We start from the raw sequence: 17,740 nt of genomic DNA, 5'->3' as shown, positions 1-17,740 counted from the left end.
TTAATTTCATATTTCCCTATACTAATCCTTTTCTGGTTTCTGGTTCTGGAGTAGTGTGCTACTCACCGAAAAGCGCTTCAACACCTCATCAGGGGTAGTAAGCGTTCTATAAATGCAAACCTTTTACTCTTCTATCCCTCCACTATCCTTCTCAATCCAACGGACATATCCACCCATTATGAAATTATTTTCATAATTTACTATACTAATTCACCAGTAATCCTTTTAGGGCTCCGGAGTATTCGTGCTTCTCGTCAAAGTGCTTTGATGCCTCGTTGGAGGTAATAAGCAGTATATAAATGCAATTACAATACAGTACAATACAGCAGCATAAGCAAGACTTGTATCCTTGTGTGGAGGCAGCACTCCAACCCATTGTTTGCACCTTTTTGCATCTTTTTGCATATGGCTACGCCCAAAGCAAGGTGGCATGGTGAGCAAAAGAAAAATAGGTTGGAGTGCTACCCAAACCTATTGCCAGTGGTTCGCCTTATTGCAAGCAGCCTCCCATCACCTTTTTTTTCACACTTTTTTTTTAAATTGATTTTCAAGCAAAATTAAGCAACATCCCTACCATGCAAGGCAGCTTATGTATAAAACCAACCAAAAAAAAGAAAAATGTTTGATTGATCAACACAGGGGGGCAGAAGCATTACATATCAGTTCAGTGACCCCAGTGTGCACCTTGAATGGTAAAACGTTCCCATACATGAGATTAATCTGCTCCAGATTGAGAGTCAGCCATGGCTTGTTGCTGCAGGAATTGACGCAAAGGCTCCCAAATGTCTTTGGGCTTGGACAACATCTGGAGTTCCTCTGTATATAATTCCATATTGTCTTTGCAGTATATCAAGTCTTTAAGCCAGTGTTCAGCCTTTGGTGCTTGTACGCCTTCCCACTTTATAGTAACTCAGCGTTTGGCCATCAGCAGCACAATGCGTATGAATTTTCCCATGAGGAACATAACACAGTAGACATACCAGTGGTATACATTGCAGTTCTGACCCAGACATTGCCTGTATTTGTTGCACCACCTGCCTCCAAAACCGCGCCACCCTCTCACAATCCCAAGTGAGATGCATACAATCAGCTTCCAATTGGCCACATCGCTTACAGCTACTAGAATCTCGTAAACCATATCTGTGTAAATATCGTAAACCATATCTGTAAATCTCGTAAACCATATCTGTGTAAACGAAGGGGCTTGTGATATGCCTGATGTAAATATTTAAAATGTATGATTCAGAGGTTTCCATTCGGTGTAAGCTTGCTGGTAAGGTTGCAGACATGTTCCCATTCCGCAAGTGTCAAAGGTGGGGTAAGCCGGTCATTCCAACTAGCAAGGCTCTTATCTGGCCCAATGGTTTTCTCGGCTCTTATTGCCCTGTATAGTTTTGTGATTAACTTTCTCCTTGTAGGAGTAGTCAATAGCAACTGCAGATATTGTAGAACAGGAGGCTCTACCGCGTATGTATTATAATGCGATTTCATTGCTAGTCTATGGATAGTGAACCGGAAAAGTAATCTAGGGTTAGTAATATACTGAAGAGCTTCGACGGTGAGGAAGGTGCCACCCGGATAAAGGTCCTGCATAGTAGTTATTCCTGCCTCTTTGAGTAATCGCATGGGGCCCGCCTCCTGTGTCACCGATATCGCAGCGTGATGCTTGTCCACTAGGGCCAATGGCAATGCTATCCATTTGTCGATTTGCTGGTCCAGTGTGACCTAGTTCTCCCGTATAACGACGTCGGGTCGCGATTAATCCAAACCTCCAGGTATTTGACCGGGTCTGCTGTCCAAACCAGTGGATATTCCATAGGTGGTGGAGGGGTGTTCGCAGTCAGAGGCACAATAACTGACTTGTCCCAGTTAATATTAAGGCCCAATATCAGTCCAAATCTAATGTATTCTCTTAACACCTGTGCCAAATACCGAGAAGGTTCTCTGATGAAGAGCACCATCTCATCGACATAAAGGAATATACCGACTGTTCTATGATTAAAATTTAGAGCCGTTTCCCAGTGCCTGTGGCGTATCACACATGCCAGGGGTTCAAGTGCAATAGCGAACAGTAACGGTGATAGTGGGCACCCTTGACGAGTGCCACGTTTGATAGAGAAAGGCTCGGATTTTAGACCTTCCACCCGGACCCGCGCAGATGGGTTAGCATAAAGTATTCTCACCCAGCCCAGGAAAATTGGTGGAAACCCCATTCGCTGTAGGATGCAGAACATATAGCTCCACTCAACGGATTCGAACGCTTTAGCCGCGTCAAGCATCACAGCCGCAGCATGTAGATTTGGGTTGAGGACATGCAGAATCGCGAAGATGGTCCGCAGATTATGAAATGTGGATCGTTCCGGGATGAAGCCAGATTGGTCCGCAGGACCAAACAAGGCATCCATGGCTGAAGCTTAGTGGCCAGAATTTTTGCTAGTATTTTAGTGTCCGTGTTGATCAGCGAGAGAGGACGATATGAGTCGCATGCGTCAGGAGGCTTGTCATTTTTCAGAAGGGTGATAATTAAAGCCTGACGAAGGTAGAACCCTGGTCTCGTGCGCCTCAGCATATACCTCAAGTGGGTAAGGTGTGATGAGATCTGTGTATGCTTTGTAAAATTCTATGGTGAAACCATCTGGCCCAGGCACCTTTGCGTTTGGTAGGGCACTAATCGCTGCTTTTATGTCTGCCTCATCTATTGGTTGATTTAGATAATCCTGATGGCCATCAGCTAACCACACAGGCAATGTCCTCCAAATTTTCTTCCACCGCAGAGTCTGGCCCTGTCCCCTGTGAGGTATACATTGTAGCATAGTAGCCTCGGAACTGTTCTACTATGTCCAAAGATTGTAATATTCCACACCCTGGGAGTCGATTATTTTATCTATGTGAGGATGTTCTGCACCCGTTTTGATTTTCTCAGCTAGATTGCGGCCCGGTCTCCGATCCTCTCCATATTTCCTGGCGACATGTCGGTGTGAAATGTAATGAATTTCCGATTCCGCTAGCGTGTCATATTCTAGGACCAGCTCATGTATTCGTGCCAGTGTGTCTGGGGATGGGCATAGTATAGTCACTCTCTAACTCCTGTAGGGCAGTCTCTATCTTAGTGAGTTGGGCTCTAAGATCTTTTAGGATGCCGGCTGTAGTGCTGATGCAGACTCCACGGATCGTTACTTTAAATGCCTCTCATAATGTTGCAGCACTGCCCACCGTGTCTTTATTGACCTCAAAGTATTGTTCTATTGCTTTGCGAATCGTGTCATTGTAAGTAGGATCCAATAAGGCCGACAATACAAATCGCCAGGTGAAATGCCGGTGAATCATGGTAGGAATATTAAGAACTAGTTGCACCGGGTTGTGATGGGAGAGAGTGCGCAGAAGTATAGTGACACCAGTTACCCATTCAGTTGCATCCTCCCTCAGGAGCCAGTAATCTAACCTAGACCAGCTGTTATGTGCAGGGGTGGCGTGCGTTCCTTCTCTCGTTGTGCCATTGCGAAGCCTCCAGACATCCACCAACCCAAATTCTGACATAGCATTGTTAACACTTTGGGCCACTTTAGGCGTGCGGATGCCTTGCGGGCTGGATTTGTCTAGTTTGGGGTCCAAATAGGTATTAAGATTTCCACCCCCCCATACAATGGCGGTCTCCGGCCATTCTCTCAGTGTGCCATACATTCGCTTGAATACTTCTGGCTCATCTGCTATAGGACCATACATATTTATGAGAGTGATCAAGGAGATCCCAAGTTTACCCTGAACTATAGCGCAGCGGCCCCCGTCATCTATGTGAGTTTTATGTGGTGTAAATGGGATACCCTTTTTAATCAAAATAAGAACTCCCCTAGCATACGAGGATTATGAGGAGGCTAGTTTAAACCCAGCCAATTTGTGTGCAGTCTTCGCCTATGTAGCCTTAGTCAAGTGGGATTCTTATAAAAAGGCAATCTGAGTGCCATGCCTGTTCAGATATGCAAAGATTTGGCAGATTGTTTTGGGAGAATTCAGCCCTCTAATGTTCCACGTCATGAATCTGTAACCATCACCCATGGTCCCCTGCAGCGCTGTTTATCACAGATGGAGCAGTCAACTGGTAATCATAGTACACCATGCTAAAAATGCACTCCCCATTCCTAGTGTCAATACAATCACAATAAACAAATCTCTTATTTACAACATCGAGACATCTATTGTGTTCGAATGCAGTTAACCCCTTTATCCACCCCCCTCCCACTACAATCTCCCAATTAGGTCGAGAATGTAAACCTCTCACCCTCCCTAGTCGTACCCCGAGCCCAATTTTAGAATTCGAACAAATAGGGGATCTCCGTGGGGGTAAGGAATGACGGCCAACACCTACCATGTGGCCGGGTGGCCAGGCTATTATAACATTAAACCCACACCAGCTCTTCAAAAGTTAAAGTGAGTGTACCAACAGCTTAACATTGACATAGATATAGTATACCATCAAGATATTTCCCTTATCACACACGTGTAACAAGTCCGTGGTCTCATGTTTATCCCAACCATCTATTGTGAGCACATAGGCATTGTGTGTGGATAAGTGACATCAAAGTGTAACATGGCAGATAATCATTAGTTATTTTCGCTCAGATTTGACGATCTCGTGGAGCTTTTGGAGGTGACCTGAGGAGCTTTGCAAGGGCAAATGTGCTTTGTGAATTTCAAAGCCAACTTGTGATCTGTAAGAAAAAAAAAATGCGCCTGACCGTCATGAGTGATTTTCAATTTGGCAGGGTATAGCACGGCGTATGGAATACAGGAAGACTGCAGAAGCCTTTTTACTGGTACAAATTTCCTGCGAGCAGCTTGCATAGCTGGGGTGTAATCTGGAAAGAAGGACAAGTTGTTACCTAGATGAGTGATGGGGCTCTTGGTCCTCGCCTCTCTAAGGATAGCGTCCCTATCCGCTATCCGCATAGTTGAGGAGGCGTGCAATGATCGGGCGCGGTGGTGTACCGGCACCGGTCGGAGTCCAAGCGAGCGGTGCGCCCTCTCCAAGATCAAGACCTGGGAAAGCACCGAACCAAACAGCTCACACAAGAGGGTTTCAATGAAGAGCTCAATTTTCGAGATAGCTGTCGATTCCGGAAGGCCAAGAATTATAAGGCTGTTCCGTTGGGAACGCGCTTCTAAGTCTTCATTTTTCGTCTTGATTACCTCCAGCACCTTTTCCATGCTCCATATCTGCGTTCTAGGTCCGGCCTGCGAGTCTTGTGTATCAGATAGCCTGTTTTCCAGAACATCAAGGCGGGTTTCATGAATGTCCACTATTTTCTTGACAGCATAAAGGCTGGAAGTAAGCGCGTCAATTTTACTATCAATGGTTTTGAGACTGGAGCGCACCTCCAGTAAAATAGACCGCATGTCGTCTTCAGAGTTCTCTACAGCGTCAACCGTGCTTTGAGCAGCGCCCAACTCTGTCGATGAGTCCATAGTGCGTGTCTGGCGCTTACTCTCGAACGGAATCTTGTGTTGTTTGGGGTCTGCCTTGCCCATGATCATGAAGTAGTAATGACTTAAATTGTAGTGCCCACTCGTTTACTATGTCCCACCACACCAATCCGTGTCGACGTACACCAGCTCAGGTCGGCTGCCCCCGGACTGTAAATCAAGTACACAGGTGCTCCGAAGTGTGTAGAACACCACACCCACTCTCCACAGAAGCAAGGGGCACAGTAGTGAGATCAGTACAGGTGTAGATGTCCCCAGCATACTCCCACTGTGCCATGTGGGGCAATCGGGATATTAGGACGGCGGGTTCAGGGCGCCACAACCAGAAGCAATGATGGCGCTGCACCCCTAGTTCCACTCAGTCAGCAGCCACCGACGACAGTAGAGGACACGAGGACACACAGTGTTGTATTCGCATCTGCGATCGACCGCTATTAAGGTCTGCCCCCACTTCTGTCAGAGAAGTTTCCGGTGTAGATATGCCTCATGAAGGTCCAGTGCAGTCTCAGCCTGTCCAGGGCGATGGAACTGGGGACCCCAACCGAGCTGCGAAACGAGTGACTCGGTAGGACCGCACACTGCCAGTGCCACCCCCGCCGCAGTTGCAAGGGTAAAGCCAGGTGCTGCCTGCTGCCCACCTCCGATCACCCCACACACCGATCGGCACAGCAAAGATCACCCTGGGTGGAGGGAGCAGGAGAGGCCCAGAAGTCCAGCAGAGGTCAGCCAACGCTCGTCGCCGTACCCAAGCCACGCAAGGCACAAGTACCAGAGGAGGCCTAGGCCGCGTCACGTAGGTCGGCACAGCCCCAACTCAGAAAGCAGGCCTCGCCGCACTCACCTAGTCTCCGTTAGGCATCGGTCCTCTTGGGCAGCACCTGCAACCACCGCCGTCCCCTCGTCACCGCTGCAGGGCAATCCACACGGTAGGCAACTGTTTTAGGGCTCCAGAGACGGATCTCGAGCACTTCCAGCAGTCCGCACGTATAGAGCTGCGCAATACAATGTGCCGCTCCACCTTCTACCATCTCGCAGCGCGTGGAGACGGAATTTGCCCCTGCAGTTAGCAGCAGATTCTTGTGGCAGCACTCACGGCCCTGGCAGTATAGCGGCGGCCGCCACCTTGCGCGTCATGCACGGTTCACCTAGATGCAGCCCACAGCATGTCGGCCATTTTCGCCTCGATCCTCGCTACGCCTCTTCTCCTCCGATTATGCCAGGGATTCTGCTGGGTTCCCGCACCCCGATTACTGCCGTGCGCTCCCCGCAGATGCGGCTGTCGGCACCTCAAGTTTCAGGGAGCTAGGTTAAGTTAGAACGATGGTATTTTCAGGATTACGGAGCCCGGCCTGCGGAGCTCCTTCAGCAGGCAGCCATTCCGCAGCGCACCGTAACCACGCCACCAGCCTCCCATCGCCTTAAGTATGTTTCCCAAAACTTGAGGTTCCATAGTAGGATGTATCATAAAACCTTTTGCTTGGATTTATACGAGTTTTGATTGAAATTGTCAAGTATTGAAATTGAAGAGCATTGCATAGCTCTTTCATCTCAAACTTGCATTTTCTATCAATATTTGTTCGAGGGTGGGTCTAATAGCAAGTTTCCGATTTCCTTGCTAGACTTTGCGTCATAATACTTTGACAATATTATTTTTATATAGACCTAACAACACTTACCATTTCCTCTGGCTGACAAGGCCATGTCTCTTCCAATTTGTGCCTGTAAGTGTCTTTTCTCCTTTCCGTAGGTTCAGAACAAAATCTTAGGACTAGTATTTCCTTGGAAACCTTATCAAACTTAAAATTATGACACTGAGTGCTTTCTCAACATTTCACTGGTAGGCACGCCTTCCTAAAGGGAAAGTGATGATGCTTAATTATGGCATGTTTGTGAGTTTTATCAACAATGCACTCAAACCCTTAGGCAGATCAGTCACTCACTTGTTTTATTTCTCTCTTGGTCAAATCAAAACAACTTTTTTAGCATCTTACTGTAAATGTCGCTGGAGTCCTAAGTCTTTTTCTACAGCTGTTTAAAAGCATAGAACGTTCTGGTTTTCTCATTGGAAACCCTTATTTTGTTTTTCCAAGTCCCCCACGGGGATCCAACGAGTGCTGGACGGTTTTACAGACTTTTGCCGATGCCGCGGACTGGAAATCAATGCTGATAAGACCAAATTTATGATTTTCAGCCCCCCGGCATCGACCCGCCCAACACCGATCCTGGGTTCGGTTAGACTGGAGAGGGTACAGACTTTACAATATTTAGGGGTAACGATCAATGAAAATCTTTCCTGGGGCCCCCAACAGGCGAAATAACAACTTAAACTCTCCCAATTAGTGGGCGGCATCCTCAAAATGTCTAATACATCTACAATCAAGCCAGTGAGCCCCGCACCGGAGATTTACAAAGTGAAGGCGAGGGTATCGGCTCTTTATGGTGGGGAACTCTGGGGGGGGTACACCTGTAGGCCCGAAATTCCTAACGTGGAGAACAAGTTTATGAGGCAGCTACTTGCACTCCCCCAAAGCACACCCCTCCTTCCGCTGAGATTGGACTTAGGACTGAGTTTTATCCAGGATGAGCTAGCTCTGAAACCTCTTAGGTTTTGGCACAGGCTATGGATAACTCCAGAACTGTCCAATTATAGGCTTGAATTAAAGGATATGCTGAACCATGGTAGTGCAGCGAAAATCCCCTGGCTTGCATTTGTGAAAAAGGAACTGGGGAAAATGGGACTATCGTACCTTTGGTATGAGCCTGAACAGGCATGCAGGGGGGTTTCATGCAAAATGCTTACGAAGTCCTTTTTGGACTACAAACAAAATATATGGATGCATGACTCCAAAGCTGGCCCTCTGACAACAACCTTTTTAACACTTAAACATTCATATGTTTTTGAGGAGTTTTTGAATTTTATTTACCCAGTTGGAGCTAGGAAGTTATATATCCAATGGAGATTCGCAACACTACCACTAAGGGCCTTTACCAGTAAGTGGTCTACACCAACGAACAATTCTTGCCCTGGATGCGGTGCGATTAAGGAAGATGAACTACATATGCTCTTTTTTTGCCCTGCTTACAGTAAAGCCAGAAAGCCTCCTGTTAGCTATGTGGTCCAAGAGATGTTCTCTCATTACAGCGGCATCCAGGGGTGATTGTATATCATGGTTGCATACCCTGCTTGATAATCTGATTTTATGAAATGTTTATTTATCTCCTGTGGTTTTATATATGTTTTAACTGTTTTAACTGTAATCTTTTATGACTGAAAAAATGTCGAAATAAAGATCAAATGAATGAATGAATGTTTTACCTTACACGGTGTCATTAATACTTAGGAAATCCACGTATGTTCTTGGTTGTATTCAGTTTGTGCTGTATGCATGCTCTGAAAGCTGTCATTTTTTTCTGTTCATTACTTCAATCAGGGTTACGGGATTTTTCTTCTCTTAAGCTACAGAGCCTTTCTTTGAGTGTTGGGGGTATCTGAAACCTATTAGTTTGGCTTTTTATCTGTCTTGAAACCTAGCTTTGAGCGATTTGTTTTCCCATTTTGAATAGAGACCCCATTTCCTCAGAAGTACGTTCAAGTTTATATTTTCAATGGAATGAAAACAGTTAAAGTAGCATTTCTAAATTTTGGAGCTGGATTGCATAGATTCCACGCCTAGTTTCCCAATGCCCTTGAGAATGGTTTTGTGGTATAGACACATGTTTCTACACTAAGATTTGAACCAATAGTGATGTGTGAATTACTTGTATGTTACACTTCTACTGTTCGTGTGCAAACCTACATCTGTTTAGAATTGGTTCAACATAAAAGTCGGTTTTTGTGAGCTAGAGTAAAGAGTCGAACAAGAAAGAGTATCTTATTGTTAACCTTAACTGGTTTGGTTATAGGGATGTTCCTAGTCACTAGGCCTAATAGATTCTGTCTGGTTTCAATTTAGAAAATTGGAAGCAATCGTGTGTTCATTGTATGGAGGCAGTGCCTCTTATGGTAGAAATCTTCCAGAGGAGAACACATTAATCTAAACCTTGTTATCATCCAGGGAGCCCTAAGCCAAACAGGAGATTAAACGGCGGATCTGAAAATGTTAAAGGGTGGGCACACTGCAGGAGTAGAAATTTAGCCTACTCTGGAGGATACCATCTAGACATGCATAGATTAGCAAGGTAAAATATGAACTACTCCTGAAATGAACAGCTGATACTTGTGTTTATGGTCAAGATGGAAGTTATTTCTGTATTGTACAACATGTTGAAGCCTGCCAAAGTACTGGGAAGCAAATGCAGGAATACAACGCCTTGTTCCCGCATCGTAAGCATGCATGGTCTCATCTACCATATGGAGCACTGGATTAACATTAAACTAGCTGATCTGATTTGTTGTCCACCATTTAACAAGCTTGCCCGGAAACATAACTGTTATGGCCAAAAGTATCTTGCTCACCAGTTTAAGCTTTTTAAATAAGTAAAACATTTGGTACACTTCTTAAGAATTTGGAAGAATACTCTTAGGAACAACAGCAATCACTAGGAACCAACAAGAAGCAATTGGTTCCAGCATGCTTTTAATCAAAGTGTTTGGGATTGGGTTGTCAACCTGATGTTGCCTTCATGAAGGATTAAATTAACACACTGCTCCTGGGAGATGAGAGCATCTTTGTAACATCAATGCGAGGATTCTTGCTTGTAAAATGGGTAGGACTGATCAAATTGGGGATATCTCTAGAAAATCCATGCAAATGTTCTGCAATATAGTATCCATGGAGTAGCGGTTAATTAACCAGCATATTGTACTCCAGATTCTTAAACATCAAATAACTCCTGCGGTCATATGGGAATCCAGACCCATTATGCACCAGAATAGCTAAACAAAAATATGTTTTTAACTTGTTCTTAGTCAAAGAAGGCAGGAAAAGTATTGAATTGTCCCAAATGCAGCTGTTTGCACCAAATCCGGTTTTTAGGTCTCGCCTGACCCAGCGCATGCGCTGGTCTGGAGAGACTTATTGAGAGGGCTCCAAAAAGTGCTACCAGGCCAGCCTAGAGCTACAGTGCATGTGCGCTGGCGCGCGCGCCGCGCTTTACCGCGATTACTTTCACTTTCACGGCCACTTGGCATAGCCAATAGGTCTCGCTTTTGGGACCTTATAAGTATTTAGTTGCAACTGTTGCATTGCTAAACACTTATAAGGTCCCAAAGGCGAGACCTATTGACTATGCCAATGCTTGTTTCTTTTACCCTTGACCCTTTCAAGAAGATTTTTGCCAATGTATGGCTATCTGTCAGGTTCCTTTACCCTATCGGATTTTTTAAGGTAATTGATATTCCTCTATGGCAGTGTAGTTAGGCGGAAAGGATGCAGCAGTTAGTCAAAAATGCTCAACATAGAGAATTTTGTTATTGCAATTCTAAAGCTCCAGTTTGTGCCGATAACCAACCATCATCCCCTCTGCTAGTGCCCCAGAGGCATGGACTGAGAGTAAAGGTTTGACCGATGGGAAGCCTCAGCACCCACATGAGTTGTAAAGTGTGAGCAAAATCTTCCTTTGAAAAGCAGAATATTTTGTTGTGAATGATATCTCTGCTTATCTTTCCAGGAATTGGACATCTTAAGTTTAGTAGAAGAAGAGTACATGAGTGTCAGTGGTCATTATGTTCGACTTCCTCTCTTAATATTTCCATTGTCTTTCGTAAGCTTAATGCAGTATTTCTATAAACAAATGAAATGTTATATTATCTAAAAATTATTTACCATGTTTTAGGAAGATCCAGGGTACAGATGGCATAGGGATGAACATCATGTAAGCCGACAACCTGAATACAGGTAAAAACAAGACTTTAATTAATTTTTTTCAGTGATTACGCACGTCCCTTTCAAAGTTTCTGTACCATTCTGTTGTGACATCTTGGCCATCAGACTGGTTGTGTCATTTGTTCATACATTCAAAATAAAACATTTGAGATGTCATCAGTGATGTCACTGACCATGTCATTAGTGATGTAATATGTGACGTCATCAGCAGTGCATTGCGGGGGCGTGAGTTATAGTTAGCTGAACTAACTATAACGGGGGAATTTCTATGGTTTTGTACGAGTGAAATGTCCAACTAACTATAACCTTCCCTAAAACCTATGGTTTTTTCAGTGAATTTCTAAGGTTTTTTTAAATGCTAATTTCTAACTATAACGTGCCTAAAACCTATGTGTTTTTTTTGTGGATTTCAAAGATTTTTAAATGCTAGTTTCTAACTATGCCTACAGAGGTAGGACATGTGAAGAAAGAAGAAAAAACGCACAGAAAGAATCAAAAGAAATGCAGAAAGAAGCAACAGAAGTCCACAAAGACGAAGAAAAGTGCAGGAAGAAGCAAGACATGTGCAGAAAGAACCAACAGAGGAGCAGAAAGAGGCCTTGTTGCAAAATCATCCTGTGCTCACAACTTTTTCAGACGGGTACTGGTGGTAACTGACTCTGACTAACCAGGCCTAGAGCCAGTGCTATGCTAAAAGATACTTAGAATACAGGGAAAACACCTGCATACACTATGGAACACTATGCGTTGGGGTACCCCTGTGATTAGCATGACCATCTCTGTAAGTCCCTAGTACATAATAGGGCAGGGGGATTAAAACTACCTCTTAAAACGCACTACGGGGCGCGTTTGCACAGTGGTGAAGGGAGGTGGGGGCTGAGGTGACAAGTGTGCAAACACGCCCTGTGGTGCGTTTCAAGTTGGGGAATTAATTCCTCTTCAATCCCGAGGGTCCCTGGGGTCTAACTAGCCAACCAGGTACCTCCAGTAAGCGCCACAGAGCTGCATTGCAGAGAGGTGTAAAAAGGGTTGTGGCCTGGCTCACCTCTCTGCAACACAGCGCAGTGGCGCTTACTGGAGGTATCTGGTGGGGTTGTTGGCCCCCAGGGACCCTGAGGATTGAAGAGGAATTAATTCCCCAACTTAAAACGCACCACAGGGCGTTTGCACACATGTCGTCTCAGGCCCCGCCCCCTCCCTTTACCACTGTGCAAAGGCGCCTTGTGGCGCATTTCAAGTTGGGGGATTAAGTCCCCTTGAATCCTGAGGGTCCCTGGGGTCCAACTAGCCCACCAGGTACCTCCAGTAAGCACCACAGATCTGCGTTGCAGAGAGGTTTAAAAAGGGTCATGGCATGGCCGGCCTTTATTCATATAATTATTATTTATTTTTTTGGGAGGGAGGCCGCGTGGCCCCCCTCCCGGGCTACTTCTAGCCCTGGGGTCCCATCCCCCGGGGCTGGCCCTCTCCGTTGGGGACCGTGGGGGGAGCCCCAATGCCCCCACGGTCCCGCCAGCTCCCTGCGTCCTGCAGGAGCCGGCATTGCTTTTCCACATGGGCTTCTTTTGTACACATTACTCTATAAACGGGTATTGCATTTGAGCTCTGAAAATAGCTCAGAAGAATATGAGGCATCATTATTGCTAGCACAGAAACAACTTCTGTAGATGTAGAAACACGGGGTGTGTGCTACATTGACCCTATACCATACACTTCACGGGTAGCGTTGTTCTCTTTAACAATCAACCTCAGTTATATGGGAAACCCTCATTGCTTAAGGTGTTCAATCTGTAAACAACTGAGAAAGTTCCTACAAATATTGAATGTCTGTTCCAAAACGAATTCCCTACTACGGGCAGCCTTTTATCTGTATCAAACTCCCGTCACCAAACCTACATTGAGAAATTAAGTTGATATGAGTAGAGAAGTGGCTACTGTAAACTGTATTCGCTCTTTGGAGACAGTTAACCCTGTACCTCACTGCTTGCAGACAATGAGACTCTCATGCTTAGTTCTCTACAAAGTGTTAAAAAGTATCTACTAAGAACAGTGTACACATTGCAACACTTGGCAAAAATACACTATTTGCTTCAAATAAGCTAAGTCTGCAGGTGCTAAAGATTATACTACCTGCAGCCTTCATACTGTGGTTAAAACTTTACAGATAGCCCATCTTCTAAAGCAAAACAAGCACATGTACATAGCTTAATACCTGGGGCATACAATCTTCGATGTTAAGTAGAAATTGTCATGCTGAGACGATTCTGTCGAATAGCTCCAGGGTGCTTGCAATACTTACTATGTTGTGTGTAGAATCTGTTGCAGACTTTTTCTGCAGAGCCAAGACTCTTGTGTGGTACATGCTGAACACAAGTGGTCAGCTGTCACCTGCACACAAGGTAACATGTATAACATTTTCAATAACACTACACACCTATGATGCATTCGGAGCATATGCATTTTTTAAACACACCCATCATCTGGTCAAAATTAGGTAGAAGAATAATATGATAGCTACCCGTCACTATGTAAACTGTAAAACAAACTAGCACACTCATTGGATGATCTCTTTAGTGATGTCATTTGAGATATTATTAGTGATGTCATAAATGATGTTATAGAATGTCAGGAGTGATGTAATATTTGAGGTCGTAAGCAGTGAATGGCTGGGGCACAAGTTAAAGTTAGCCATGCTAACTATAACTGGTGAATTTCACTGTTTTTTTAGTTCAAAACGTCAATTTTGTCACTGACTAATTCACCTAATTATAATGTTATATTAACCTTTGTTTTTTCTAGTGAGTTTCTAAGTTTATGTATTTATTTATTTAAAACAGTTATTTTTATCACACCTAGCTATAATAACCCCCCCCCCCTTCCCTCCTGAACCTAATTAGGCCCTGGGGATACCAGGGCCTTCCCTTTTGGTAAAGGGGAGAGGTGGCCATGTAGCCCCCCTCCCAAGCCTTATTAGGCCCTGGGGACCAGAGGGCCATTTTGTTTTTCCCCCCGTGAGCACCTACTCAGACACCCATACAACCACTCTCACAGCTACCCTTACACCCAGAAAACTACTCACAAACCTATTCACAGACCCATATAGTCACCCACATACCAACTGACAGACCTTTACAGCCACTCACACACCCAGTGACAGATCCATACAGGCACTCACACACCCATACAGCCACTCACACACCCACTCACACACAGATACAGTCACACAGCCACTCAGATGAAATATGTTAAAAACAGTATCACTCATTAGTAGTACAGAATGAATAGTAATTTAACTTATAACTTATGTAGTAGCTTAGTATCTATCTTTAAGACTCGGATGCATTTACGAAACGCACTCACTGGATGATATCAGTGATGTCATTTGAGATATCATCAGTGATGTCTCTAACCTTGTCATCAGTGATGTAATGTGTGAGGTCATAAGTAGTGCATTACAGGGACGGAAGTTATAGTTGGCTCAGGTAACTAGAACTTCTTAATTTCTATGGTTTTGTGCGTGTGAAATTTGTGCCTAACTATAACGTCCATGTAACCTTTAGCTTTTCCAATGTGTGTATATATGTGTTTATATATTTCAACTTTTACCATTCGCTTAGCCCAAGCCACTTGTTACGGTGAGCCTGTGGCGGGGGTAGCGAACCCCATATATCCACAAATGCCTGTAAGCTTCGCCCAGATAGAAATCCACTCGTCACGACAAACCACAGTACTGCGGCTCCAGTGTTACAGCGTGTTTAATAGCACAACACGAGCAACAACGCAACGCATTTCGGAGCCTTCCGCTCCTTGATCACAAATGGTTTGTCATGACTGGTGTGGTTTTTTATCCTGTCGAAGCTTACAGGCATTTGTGGATCTATCTATCTGTCTATCTGTCTTTCTGCCTTTATGTCTGTCTATCTATCTATTTATCTATCTGTCTATCTATCTATCCTACTGGCAGTCGCCAGTTGGTAGTTCTAGTAGGACCAAGTTTCCATAGGAAGAACATTTTTTGTTTTGCTTATAACTTTGGCGTTGTTTGATGAATCGTCATGAAACTTTCCAAACTAATTCTTTGTTCATATCAGCTCCTATGTTGAAAGTTTGGGGGTGATTCATCATGGGGGGGCCGAGACAAAAGGGGGGTCCCAAAACGTGTTTTCTCCATGTTAAATTCCATAGGAAACTTTAGACAAGGCTACAGGTCGAACGGGTGAACGGAATTACCCCAAATTTGTAAGGGAGAAGGGTCTTGGTCTAGAAAGCACACTTTTGTGTATTTGGTGTAAATCCGTTCAGTAGTTTTTGAGAAATATCGAAATTTACAGATATCGATATTTGGGAATTCTGCCATCTGATTGGCTGGGACGTTACAAGCACGAGCTTGCTGCTTATTGGTTGGGAAACCAAAGGGGATGATGGATGGATCATCATTCTTTAGCTCACTCCACCACCCCAGTTCAGACATGGCCATATGCAAATCAGTCTGACCCTGTGCCTCATGGGAACAGTCCAGCCCGAACTGCCAAGCCATCTCTTCCCTGGACCGGAAACAAGCATCCTGGGACCGGTTTCGGGTTCATAACCCTCGTCAGCCAGGCTATCTTGAATCCAGTAGCTGTGCGGAGAATAAATTATGGTGAGGGTGCGGGAGTTGCCGTTACCTGGCCCTAAAATAGCAGGCCCAAGTTGTCAGTTATAAGGCGGCTCTAAAAAGAGCCCTTGTGTTTTTTAATTGACGCTACTTATAAGTGCGGATGCACAGCTTCAGGTTATTCAGAAAAACTCGATTTCCCTGATCTGTGAAGTGTACTCCATCACTTCTGTAGATATCAGCCATATCAAAACGTATGTTGTTGTTGTAAATCAACCCCATTCTATGGTCTCTGAGGTATGCAGACACAGCTTTGTTGACATTCTTCCTAGATTTTTCAATCTGAGGACAAAATTGGTTTGACCATTTCCACTTCTGTCTTGGGCATATATTGGAATAAACAAAAACAGTTTGAGGCAAAAGCAACATCAATTGTCGAAAGTTGTCCTTCATTAGCATTTCCAAACCTACCCCAGTCAATGTGCCTAGGTCGTTTCCACCACAATGCACAATCATGAGGTCAGGGTGTTGGCGATGCAAACAGGTTTTAACCAAAGGGAACAATTGGTGCCACTTCAATCCTTTCTGTGCAAACCATTTAATGTCCACATTTTGTAAACCTAGGTCTAAGTCAATACAACTCTGTTCTGCATACCTCTTGCACCAGAAAACATAGCTATGTCCTACGATCCACACTAGCATTTTGAAGGTATGGCCGGGAAGGTATGGAAAGATTTCTGTAGCTCACGCAGTTCCTTCGTAGAGTAAGAGATATGTTTAAAGATGGGGGAAAAAAAGAATTTCCACAGAAAACGATAATTGATTGGAAGATAAGAAGTATTGGGTATGAAAAACTAGGGTGCATATTAGTTGCGTGAAAAAGCATGTATGTCATTGGTTAATAAAGAGCAGTCTAAACGTGGAGTCCATACGACAGGATGAAATGTGCTCAGCTCAACCAGATGTGCTACTTGCATTTGGAAGGTACATTTGGAACTTAAAACAATGGTGAACTTTTAACCCGCAGGCGCTGTTAAATGTTCGAGAATTTGCTGAAAAAAACAAACCGTTACGTTTAACAAAATCATGAACTTTTAACCTGCAATGTGTTGTCGAATGTTCCAGAAAGTATGGTGATAAAATAGGTTGAACTTCTGACCTGTATGTGGCACGGAATATTAATTAGCTTTTCAGATGAAAACTTCAAAAATAACCAATGGAGATACGTTTTGGAATGTCGATGAAGGAATGAAGTATTCTGATATTTCTTTACATGTATTTATAAGTGGAGCGACAGATAAATTGTGACATTACTGGTTCCATTCTTGATTAAAGCGGTGCATTACATGTACTGTGTGACAAAGAAAGAATTGGATGCGTATGTGACATTTGAAATCTGCATGCCAACTACTAAGGTGAGGTAGAAATGAACAAGGTGTGTTATGTGTTCTGTAGTAGTGATTAAGTATTTGAGGTGATTTTTTTAAGTTTGAAAGTATTTTTTATTTCAAAATAATATACTGTTAGTAAAGTGTGGTGTTTCATATTGGTTATAAAATATGCATAAAGTTTGACCTGTTGTTAAATAAGTACTTTATATATGTTTAGGAATTTTTCACAAAGAAGAAATGTAGTTTGTCATCTTTAAAGGACTGTATGGTTTTGAAAACGAGGTACAGCGTTAATTTGGGTTTGCTAATGTATTCAGGCGAGATAAACAAAATATCCCACGTTTGCAAATTATACTTTTTGTGGAAGTAGTGGGGAAGGAGGGGGGGGGGGGTAGGTGATGTATGCGTTATTAAGTTAAAAGCGATTAAACCAAACCCAGAAATGTTAT

At 44.0% G+C, this 17,740-nt stretch overlaps 1 protein-coding gene across 7 annotated transcripts in view; it reads left to right on the top strand.

The window, feature by feature from the left end:
• PPHLN1 (periphilin 1) overlaps window positions 1–17,740 on the top strand; it is a 578,487-nt gene that overhangs the window by 202,653 nt on the left and 358,094 nt on the right. For all 7 annotated transcript variants that reach the window (XM_085653062.1, XM_085653061.1, XM_085653060.1 and 4 more), the window contains one exon: window positions 11,254–11,315. In XM_085653062.1, the coding sequence (XP_085509188.1) occupies window positions 11,254–11,315 (62 nt within the window). The remainder of the gene's footprint in view (window positions 1–11,253; window positions 11,316–17,740) is intronic.

This window comes from Triturus cristatus, chromosome 4_1 (genome assembly GCF_964204655.1).
Source record: "Triturus cristatus chromosome 4_1, aTriCri1.1, whole genome shotgun sequence".
Lineage (NCBI taxonomy): Eukaryota > Metazoa > Chordata > Amphibia > Caudata > Salamandridae > Triturus > Triturus cristatus.
Note: the sequence above shows the minus strand (reverse complement) of the source record. Positions and strands in the feature narration are given on the sequence as shown.